This window comes from Corapipo altera, unplaced genomic scaffold (genome assembly GCF_003945725.1).
Source record: "Corapipo altera isolate COAL_440 unplaced genomic scaffold, ASM394572v1 57972, whole genome shotgun sequence".
In the NCBI taxonomy this organism is placed as follows: Eukaryota; Metazoa; Chordata; class Aves; order Passeriformes; family Pipridae; genus Corapipo; species Corapipo altera.
The window spans coordinates 1-11,251 of NW_020885621.1; the positions used below are offsets into that span (position 1 = coordinate 1).

At 37.5% G+C, this 11,251-nt stretch overlaps 1 protein-coding gene and 1 long non-coding RNA gene across 4 annotated transcripts; one reads left to right on the top strand and one right to left on the bottom strand.

Moving 5' to 3' along the window:
• Positions 1–10: 10 nt before the first annotated feature.
• On the top strand, positions 11–7,981 carry LOC113940680. Of its 3 annotated transcripts, none has more exons than XM_027631819.1 (3): positions 11–1,546; positions 3,581–3,667; positions 3,828–7,981. In XM_027631819.1, exons 2-3 carry the CDS (start codon positions 3,620–3,622, stop codon positions 5,181–5,183), a joined length of 1,404 nt encoding a protein of 467 aa, XP_027487620.1. In that variant the 5' UTR covers positions 11–1,546; positions 3,581–3,619; the 3' UTR covers positions 5,184–7,981. The 3 variants fall into 3 exon arrangements, with proteins under 3 accessions (XP_027487620.1, XP_027487621.1, XP_027487619.1); XM_027631818.1 differs by having other exon boundaries at positions 17–121; positions 1,468–1,546; positions 3,581–7,981; XM_027631820.1 differs by lacking the exon at positions 3,581–3,667 and having other exon boundaries at positions 11–1,449.
• LOC113940681 lies at positions 7,921–11,153 on the bottom strand. Its single transcript, XR_003525512.1, has 2 exons — positions 10,764–11,153; positions 7,921–9,394 (listed from the first exon to the last, which is right to left on the bottom strand). It is a non-coding gene; the product is annotated as an uncharacterized LOC113940681 (long non-coding RNA).
• Between the last annotated feature and the right edge of the window lie 98 nt (positions 11,154–11,251).

Genomic DNA, 11,251 nt, shown 5'->3' on the forward strand with positions numbered 1-11,251 from the left:
TGATCTGTGACAAGAGCTCTTTCTTGTGACCTTGCCGCAGAAGAAAACACATTGTGTAACTGCACTTGGCCAACAAACCGGGCAGATGTATATTAATCATTGGCTGATGACGAGCTCAGAGGTAACTGCGCAATGTGATGCACCTTCAAAAAATGTAATCCTGGCATGTATTAAGAAAGAAAATTTCCAACAATGATGAGGGCTTGTTACTTGCCATGCACAAATGGACAAGGGACAGAGATTTCTAGTCTCCTGTATTGGAGATTAATTGAACCTGGGCCAAGCACGCAGAAGTGATTGGTAAAGGAAGAGTGTTTCTTCTGAGGCAGTTTTAGAACAGCTTGTCTTGCTTAATGAAACAGTAACAAATACCATGACTGGGAGGGGATATGACTGCAGTCTGTCTGTCAGGGCAGTGAGGAGGAACAAAGCCTGCTTAGGGGGAATACTGCAAAGTAGCCATCAATACCAGTAGCTAAATTTAGCATTAAAACAAATTTGTATAATTTGTATCATGTTCTACTTGCATATTAATTGGAATTAAAAGATACAAAATTGGACCTAATTATTATTGTTTTTTATAAAAGAAACCCTTTTAAATATGCTGAAAGCATACTTTTGAAGTCAAAATTTGCCAAGTACTCTCTGTAGTGAAGAAATTGAATGCTCCTAATTACACTGACTTTATGTATTTTCTGACTACGTATCTGTGCCATTTATTTCAGGAGGTCAAAATTAATGAGTAGTGTTGGGGAAACCATGATTTTCACTCCTTAAATAACTTCGTATATCTTTTCTTTAAGATTCTGTGTCCTGGTATGTCTTGAGCTCTAGATTTTGCTCTTTTTCTTTGCTTCTAGAACCTGCTGTTGTTTCAGTACTCTCTCACAGGTCCTCACAGGATCTGTATTTACCTATTTGAACTAGGCCTATAGTGTGTTAGGAAAAAAATAATTGCCCCATAAATACAGATATATGGTATATTTTTTCTAGTTCTTTTTAAGTATGTGTGTGAACTGGGGATATATGGACACAGAAGATTAATTTCCAGAAGGAAACTTAAGTAGCCTTAAGAAAATCACCTATGTTCGATTTGCTTCAACAACTCCACATTTATTTGTAATTTAAATTAAGTTCTTGTGGCACAAGTGTATTCATTGCTCAAGAGAAGGAAAACTTGTTTTTCTAGTAGGTGTGGCTGCTGTTACCGACATTAACAGAGCACCAGCTATCTGAAATACAATGTGTCCATAGCTGACTTAGGTGTTGTACCAGGATTTTTTTCCCTCAGTATTGTTCTGTATTGAATAATACTTGCAATTTACCTTAAAAATATTTAAGTTTTTATCTGTTTGAAATAAACGATTGGTAGATTATCTCAGCAAAATACCTTAGCAAAAAATAAATGGAGGACTGAACAGAACTTCACTCAGCTATCTGCTTTAAAAGGTACTTTTTCCTTTCCAGTGTTCACTGTTTAAAACAGTTGAAAAGATGTATTTCTTCTTGTTTATTATCTGCTAGCAAAAGCAGAAGAAAAAAGCAGGTAACAAATTGATTCTGTTATTTAATATTGACAAGTTTTGATATTTCTTTAGTTAAAAACTATTTATTCTATAAGACTGAACAATATTTTTAAGTCATAAATAGATAAGACTAAGGAAAAAAATGTTAAATGTGACCTCCTCTATGTTGTAAGAATGCTAATTTATATAATAACATCCTTGGAATGAGAATGCTTGGGGAAAACTTTTTGTACTTTAGAATGTTTCATAAAAAGACTTAGAAAATTTGAGTTGTTCTCAGTCACAAATCTCCAGCTGAAAGTCATGTTGAAATAGAAAATGAAATAAAATTTAGCTATGTTAATTTAGCTATGTAAGTGTGACTTTGCAAAATGTAAAACTGCTTAAAAATTTCTGCCCAAACTGTGGGCAATTAAGATAAAAATAGCTTAGGGAACAGGGAAGGCTTTTTAGCACTTAGAGAGGGGTGGGGAACCTGAAACTGTTTGAAATTATAAAACTTTATGTAACTACTCTATAATGGTAAGAATAGGAGGTAAAACTAAGTGTCTATTTAGATAAGGCAGGCTGCAAAAAGAGTGTGTGTATAGATAATTTTAATCTTGCTACTTTCAAACTGTATAAAAAGCTATGGTATTCCTTTGCTCAGGGGAGTGCACTGGGGAAAACACCTGCCCCTTTGCATTCCCCGGCCGTAATAAAAGTGCTTTTCAGATTGTTCAAAGGTTTCTTTGAATCAATGTGACAGTAGCAGACTCTTACCATGTATTTGCAGTTCTGATCCTAATTGTAAGAACTTCTGGGGGAAGGACTTCTCCATTTCAAAGACAGAGGAGACAGTGCTTTCTGCTGCTCCTTTTCTGCTTTGCGCCTAGTGGGATACAGTGAGATTTCTGGTGTCCTGTGACTGTTCCAATCTGTAAAGCAGTTTCTTGGTAGCTGGCAAAGGCTGCTGTAAATCATAACCCTTGGCAAATGGGGCATTTTAAAGGGTATGTTGTGATTGTAGTTCTCCTTGGCTTTCTCATGAAAGAGCAGTTGTGAAAATATTTTACATTATTCTGAAAGCATGAATGATTATTTTTTGCCTACTAGAAACATTTTCTTCATCTCTGCAACAGCATCACTTTATTTCGTGTTGGCATTTTACCCCACACTTCTTGCTGGCAGCTGGGGAAACTCTTCTTCCAGTCCGGTTTTCTGATCTGGTGTGAATTTGATTAATCTGGGACACTCTTTTTCCAAAGACCCTTGTGATAAAAGCAGGCCTTTGAAGAGACTTGCTGTTACTTTACTGTTTATGGATCATATCTCAATGCCTAAAGATGAATTTGTAGAGAAAACTTCAATCTGAGCTCCATTTGCAGAAATTACTGCTTGAGAGTGCCCTGAGCTCCAGTCTGGGCATTAACACTTGCTCAAGATTGTGGCCATGCAGGTACTCAGGGCTGCCTGTCTGTCCTTGCAGCAGCAGGAGTGTAAGAGCCGACCGCCAAAATGTTCCAGGAGCTGAGCCGGCTTTTAAGCAGTGTGAGGGGGCCCTGATCTCCAGCGAGCATTAATATGTGGTGACCTTTCCTGCAAGCCCTGCCTTGTACAGTGCTAAACAGGGTAGAGCTGCCAACTGAGAATAAGTTTAATACCTGCATAGATTTCACCTGTCTTCTGCTGGATTGTATGAATTGACCTTCCTCTGTATGTATTGCCTCATCTGTGGTGAACTGCAAATTAGGAAATTTATAAATTAGCAATTATATCTGAGCCATTGTGTGCAATCCCCAATTAGTATGTTTATTATGAACTTGATTAATTCTATATACATTTAATTTATATATCAGCCTCTTGCTTGTCTGTGAGAAGTCTGGTTGCAAGGATTTTTTTACATAATATACGCTGTAGGAAAAACAAAAGTTTTGCTTTGCTTTAAGAATTACTGCCTAATTATTAAATTGGTTATTCTAAAATTTGTATTATAAAAAATATTGATTAATAATAATGATTAATAATTATTCCTTGTGCTGCTGTATATAGACCTCTGTTATATTCTCCTACAGACCCCTCCAGGTACAGAAACTGCTCCACACATCTGACAAATGGAGGCATTCAGAGTGTCACATGCAGTATCATCCATACCATTAAAGGTGTGTTCTGTGGCTGATTTTACATAAAAGCACAGTAGCTGGGTCTCTGATTAAGTCAGTGCAAAATGATAAAGATTTACCCCCATCTTATTTGTGAAATCCTTGAACAATGATCATGAGTCGATATTATCTCATACACTACGTATTTTCTTTTCTGCAGATGTGGCAACATAAAGTACAAGGACAAAGAAATTTACATCCACCTTTAGATAAATTCAGAATGTTGTGTGGCAGGAAAAAATCTTACTTTGTTGCTGCTGTGTGCATTATTACTCTAACTTCAATGGTCACAGTTTCTTATCTTAGGTTGCAGAGACTTTCTCACCAGCCAAAAGTAATTCAAGAAGGTAGCAAATGTAGAGGGGAAATTGCCAATAGCACAATAACACCATTAAAAGATAACAAAACTTTTATTATATCCCCATACTTTGATGACAGAGAAAGCAAAGTCACTCGTGTGATTGGGATTGTTCACCACGAAGATGTGAAACAACTATACTGCTGGTTCTGCTGTCAGCCCAATGGAAAGATCTATGTATCAAATGCAAAAATCGATGTTCACTCAGATAGATTTGGATTCCCTTATGGTGCAGCAGATATAGTTTGTTTGGAACCTGAAAACTGTGATCCAACGCATGTATCAATTCATCCCTTTGCACATGGAAATATTGACCAGCTGCCAAGGTTTGAAATTAAAAACCGCAAGCCTGAGCCCTTTTCTGTTGACTTCACTGTGTGCATCTCTGCCATGTTTGGAAACTACAACAATGTCTTGCAGTTCATACAGAGTCTGGAAATGTACAAGATTCTTGGAGCACAGAAAGTGGTGATCTATAAGAACAACTGCAGCCATCTGATGGAGAAAGTCTTGAAGTTTTATATAGAAGAAGGAACTGTAGAGATAATTCCCTGGCCGATAAACTCACACCTCAAGGTTTCCTCTAAATGGCACTTCATGCAAGATGGAACACACATTGGCTATTACGGACAAATCACAGCTCTAAATGACTGTATATACCGTAACATGCAAAGGAGCAGGTTTGTGGTTCTTAATGATGCTGATGAAATAATTCTTCCTCTTAAGCATCCAAACTGGAAAACAATGATGAGCAGCCTTCAGGAACAAAATCCAGGGACTGGCATTTTCCTCTTTGAGAACCATATCTTCCCAGAAACCATCTCTACTCACATGTTCAACATCTCGTCCTGGAATACTGTGCCAGGTGTTAACATATTACAGCATGTTCACAGAGAGCCTGACAGGAAAGATGTAATCAATCCCAGGAAGATGATAGTTGATCCACAAAAGGTGATTCAGACTTCTGTCCACTCTGTCCTACATGCCTATGGGGACAGTGTGAATGTTCCCATGGATGTTGCCCTCATTTATCACTGTCGGAAGCCCCTTCAAAGAGACCTCCCCAGAGAATCCCTTGTCAGGGATACAGCCCTGTGGAGATACAACTCATCGTTAATCATGAATGTTAACAAGGTGCTATCTGAAACCATACTGTAAGTTCAAAAGTGAAACCTCAGTTCTAAGGAGGGAAAGTGGAGAGCCACCCTTATTGTGGGAAGGCAGAGGAGATTGTTTAAAGAGCATATTAAAATGATTTCCACATGAAGGTTACATTTTGCAGTGATTATTTAGGGAATCTATAGCAGAGCCAGGAGTCATTTAATCATATTAAAGTTCAATGTAGATTGCACTCTTGTAAAATGTAAAATTTGTTTTCAGTTAAAAAAAAAAATTTAAAAAATCAGTATTTCTCAACTGATTCAAATAATGCAAATCAGTTTTCAACTGTACTAGAAATACAGCTATAGTCATTAGTATTAAACCTAATTTGCTTAATTCTTGAAGTTTGTATGTCACTGGATACAAAATTTGTATGCACCAATTGAGTAAAAGGTAAATTATCGAGCTAGCTCTACATTTCAACTGTAAAAAAATTAACCCCTCATGTTCTTGGAAATAGTGTCTGTTAAAGTGGTGATGTACTGTCACACTAAACAGCTTTTGGGAGTTTTGCTGATCCCAGTGTCTGTTCAACTGGGTTTTTGAGACATGTAAGTTTAAGAAGAAGAGTGATCACTCTAATTACCCACAGCTGTTCTGAATTACTTAAGTGGTAAGTGCTGAATTGTGTTGGAAAGGTTTAAAACAGAGGCAAGGGATACAGTTTGATGTTAAAGAGACTTTTGTGAACTGAAAAGAAGCTACTTCGAGGAGGAAAAAATGGATGGCTGAACAACTATTTACAAAACATATTAGTTTGTTGGGTTTTTTTCTGGGACCTTGAAGCCTCGTAAGAAAATGCTTCTTCATGAAATTTAGGCATGAATTGCATTTTTTTAGTCCATTATGTGGTGGGTAAGTTGAATTATATTGCTTCCTTGTGTAGGTGTAAGGGTACAGAAGCTGCATCTTTTCCAACCTTTATCTAAAAATAGTGCCAAGTAGTTACTAACTTCTGCTGAAGGGTCAGATGGAAAGCAAAGCAAACAAAAAAACCTCAGTGTAGTTCCACGGTTTCAGTCATATATTTTCTGTTTGATAAGTCCCCATGTGCTGTACTGTTGTGGCATTGTATTAGAACATTCATATGAAGGCACATCTGAGGGCAGTCAGTCTGACACTGGTGTCTGACAGAGGGAAGCGTGTGAGAGGTTTGCTTTTTTATATTTCTACACCAGTGTCACTCTTTCATCTCTTCCTCTATTTTGTGGTGGCACATACCCTTAAGCTCTGTCAATAGTAGATTAGTATTATTAGCTAGCAGATGTCCAAGAGGAACTTTACTTAGAGGTCTTCAAGAGACAGTCTTTAAAAAACTATTTGCTAATTGTGTTCATAATTACTAGCTGCTATGTTACTGGTTAAAATTTCATTTGTAAAACTAAAAGGGTAGAAGAGCAGTGTAGCGTGTACTGGATGCTTGTCATTGTGGTTTCTGCTTGCATACTCTGGGGCAGTGTAGAAAAGGAAAACTTAAGAGTTCTGATTTAGAATTCTGATTTAGTTTAAACTTTTCTGCAACTTGTGAAATACCTGTGGCAGAATTCCTTTTCAAGTACCACTTCACAGCTTTTGGCTAACTGTGGCATTTGCTTCGGAGTGGCTGCAATGTCTCCGAAAGTTTGTATCAACAAACTGGCAGCTGTATTTACAGCCCAGGTGCCTGCTGCAGGGGTACTGTCTTGCTTAGTAACAGGTCCACTTAGAAGTTTAGACTCATGTAGTTTGCAAGGGGAATCTGGAAGTCCAACTCATAGCATGCTTTGCTCAGGACTTTGTCTAGGCTGGCTGGACACACAGTCTCTCTGGGCAACCTGTTCCAGACTTAACCTAACCTCTAACAAGAGAATTTCTCTTGTTGCAGTTTGTGACAATTGGCCGTTGTCTTGCTGTATGAGTCTGACTTTGTTTTCTTTTAGTTCCTTATTAGTTAGCTGGAGACAGTAGCAGGGCCTCCCCTCCCCTTGCCCACCACCACCTTCCTTTTCCCCACCATTCTTTCTGGAAGGCTGAACTTGGCTTTCAGTTTCTCTGTCATCTTGTGCTCCACCCCTCTGGATTCTTCATCATCAAGGTCACTAACAAAGTAGTTACCCACATTTTCCTGTTTCACTGATCTGGGTACAGTGACATTTCTGGCATGCTCCTGTTTAATCTTTCAAAGTTAACACACTGTTTTATAGGTGGCTCCTTAAGAGGAAGCTGAGTTACCACACACATCATACACAGTGTAGTTACTCCTACATTAAGAATGATGAAAACTTGGTGTCAAGAGAAGTAATTGAAAGCTTTCTACTTCATGTAAGCTTCCTTCACTTTTGAGTGCAGTTTGACTTGAGAGTTGTGAATTTGGGTTCAATTTTTTAAAATCCTTGACTACAGAAACATTTTTCAAAGTAAATTGGTATGAATAAAGGTGGAAAACTGAGTGCTTAAGACTCTGGCCTGGAATTTAAGAGACAGTGCTCCACTGTGACTTCATGCAATTCCTATTGCATCACTCAAATACTGATTCTTACATATGAAACTCCCACTGGTGTAATTAATACTTGCAGACATTGGGGAACCCTGGCCTTCATTCAGTACTAAGTATGAAATTGGGTCTCCTTTGGAGAGTGGGAAGAAAAAAATCATATTAACAATACTAATGCTAACAGTTTTGTCTTTTCAAGGACATGAGCCAATCTTCGTGAAAACTCCTGTTTTCATGTTGTGTAAAAAAAAAAAAAAGACATTAAGGGGAGATTTTATTTTAAGGGAGGAGGGGAAACCAACCTAAAGCGTTTCTAAAGCACGTGATGTCATAGATACAGCTTTTAAGTACATGTTAAATAGCACAAAAGTATGTGAACAAGTATTTGCTACTCAGCAGTTACCTTCTGTACGTCAGGTCTCTGATGATCAATAAGACCTTTTTTCAACTCCTGTGCTTTCCGTCAGACTTTTGATTTTTTTCTTTTTTTTTTTCCCCAGAGATGTGGCATTCTGTCATTTGCCCCTGCTTTCCAACTCTAGATGTAGCAAGTACTTTAAGTGCATTATGTTAACTGCAACTTCTGGAAAAAGTGAATGGCTGGTAGACATAATTTAATATAAGAAAGTGACTTATTGTAGAGATCGAAATCACCTTCCTATTCACTATATTTCTACCTACCTGTGAACTAAATTATGTTCTAACACAAACTACAGGAAATAAAGACTATAAAATACTGATCAAGCCATTCTGAGTTCTGATGAACACTGTCAGAGGTTCTCTGCGGTTAACTGCGATGGCAAGCTCTGTCAGAGATGAAAAGTTGCCTCGTTCTTGCTGAGGAGAAATCATATTGACATGTTCCTGAACTTAAAGAAATAATTTTTGTTAACATCTGATCCTAGTTAAAGGGCTCTTTTGATTCTTCTGTTTCAAAGGCTAAGTATTTAAAGCTACCAGAAAGAAAAACATTTTGGAGAAAGATTCTGGAGATAGAAAAGGTTTGCTATCTTCTCATTTTTGTTAAGCAGCCATGCACTGTAACCAGTATTTGCTGTTACATGTATAAAAGCCTATGGTTCTAAAATCGTAGCTTCACCTTCTGTTTCAACAACAAAAAAATAGGTCAGAAGTCAGGTCAAGCACTACTTCATTTCAGACTTGATAGCAGACTTGAATGGTTTAAACATTACAAGCTATGCTTCAGAACCCAAATAGGTATATTTAAACATGAGTATAGACAAAATGTTGTGGTGAATACTGTTAGCATGCTGTATTGCATTATGTCCAAAACAACCCATTCCCAAATGCCCAAATAAAAGTAAATGATTGTGCATTGCATGATGATACCATTGGGTGCGCAACTTTGGTTCATGCAAAGTCTCATTTTATGGACACGCTGCTGACAGTCCATATATTCCTGAAGATTCTGCATATGTGAGCTTTTCAGCCATGTTCTTTCCATAACACCAAATGGATACTATGGTCTGGCATACTGGTGGCAAAAACCAAGCCCGTATCATTTTGGCCATTTAGTCCATTTAACCAAGACATTTCACCAGCCAAAAAACTCGAACCTCTCTTTGACTTTCTATATTCTGGTAGTGGCCAGCGGCTTATCAGTTTTTCTGTCCTCAAGTCCATTATATACAGGTATCTGTTATCAAATAGTAGAGCAAATATCTCTCCAAAGCCCAGCAAGGACACATTTAAGAAGTCTGGAGGTTTGATAACCCTAGAAGACAAGAAAACAGTGTTAGAAACTCACAATGTAGTCATGAGCTTGAATTACTAAACCAAATCCTTAGGTGTCTATACTCACCCTTCTGAAAGAATTTAGCAAGAACTGGATGCAAATTTTTCAAATTAAGCAACTGAACACTTAGCTGCAGTCAGGCCTGTGGTTTCAGTTCTGACTTTGTGCATTCAGGACAGACCCTTCTGAACATAAATAAAAGTTAGGGTTTAAAAGGGACTGTTTTGCAGAGCTCAAGGGAAAAAAAGCCTTGTTTCCAGATACACACAGAAGAACAAATATACCCATGTTTTACAATAAATTTCCATATGGATTTCATGTCTCAATATCTTAAAGAGGTAAAACCTCTTGCTAATCTTTTGACCACTCTTTTAAAAGGCAGAAGTAAAACACAGAAATGCCTTATTGTGATAGGCAGGTAAGATAAATCATCCAAGACTGGTCCTTAACAGAATGCTGTTTTACTGATATAGCTTTATGCTAAGTTAAGCATTTTCATCCTGGGGAGAAAGAAAAATATTTGTTAGTTCCCCAATATCTTTACGATATTTTCCCTTATTAAATAAAACTTGGAAAAGAAATTAAAGAGTTGAGGTTTCCACAACTGGCTGTACATTTGATCATAGTATTACATAAAGCACAGAACTGAGGCACAAAAATGTATGGAGCTGAAAATCCGTTTGCATCAGTAAAAGAACATCTTTCTGGTTATAGTAGACACTCCCCAAATATTCAGGCCATTTGAATTAAGAGTTAACTGCTAGCAGTTCTGAAATGCACTTTTTTCTTTAGTAAGTTACAGTCTGATGCCACCATTTCTAATTGATACAGCTTCATTCTTTTTATGGAAACAGAATGCCATCACGTTTGATCCCTTACTGCAGTCTGATAGATTTCACTACCATTCCACAGCATTATCAAGAATGATAGATCAGTAGTGCTGTAAGGAAAAAGTCTTTAATTTCTTGTCTGATCAAAGGACCCTCAGAAATGTCTGCCTGGTTCTCTTACAGCAGTCTCTATGGCAACATTAGCTTTGGGTCACTACAGTTTCCCATTCTCAACTCCTGGCACTGAAGTCTGATTTAACTCTATATTGAAACACTTCAGCTTACAGAATGAAGATGTGAAAGAGGAGTAGCATGTGGCCATAAACCAAAACAGCAATCAAATGATTTGTATTATCAAATAAGAAATTAGAATTTAACCTGACAATATGCATGAAGTAAGATGTTTACAGATTTTTTATCATGATTCTTTTGGTCCCATCTAAAGTAAGTCATTAAAACTAGTATGTTCTACTTCGTATTTATTTAAAGAACACTGAATCCTAAACTGGAAGGTTTACCTGAGAATATCGTAGCTGGCAAAGTCCCACTGGTACAGTCCTAGTGCTGAACTGCACACTATGTATTTACCATCAAAGTGCAGTCTGGGCTGTAGGGAGATGCTGCGATCTTCAGAAACAGACAGTGTTTTTAAGCACTTGCAGTTTATTTCCCTTCCAATAGGCCAAATCTGCAATTAAAACACAGTTTAAAACCATTAAAAATTCACATTATAAACTGTTACACAGCAAGCCTCACAGTCTCTCCAGGCATCAGGTAAATCTGCGTGTTTTTTCAGAAATATTTATCTCCTTTAGGTAGGAGAATCAATTCTCCAAGTGACTTGTTAACACTATTTTTGCAGTATATGTTGTTTCTAGCCTAAAAACTCCAGTGAAAATGGGTGCTTAAAGAATGGCAAAAAAACCCCAACAACCAAAACCCAAAAACAAACAAACAAACAAACAAAAACCCCCCCACACAACCCCCAACCACCCAACTGGGACAG

Bases quoted from the DNA above. Each gene is read 5' to 3' on its own strand.
- LOC113940680 (XM_027631818.1), top strand. From the start codon at position 3,777: ATGATCATGAGTCGATATTATCTCATACACTACGTATTTTCTTTTCTG.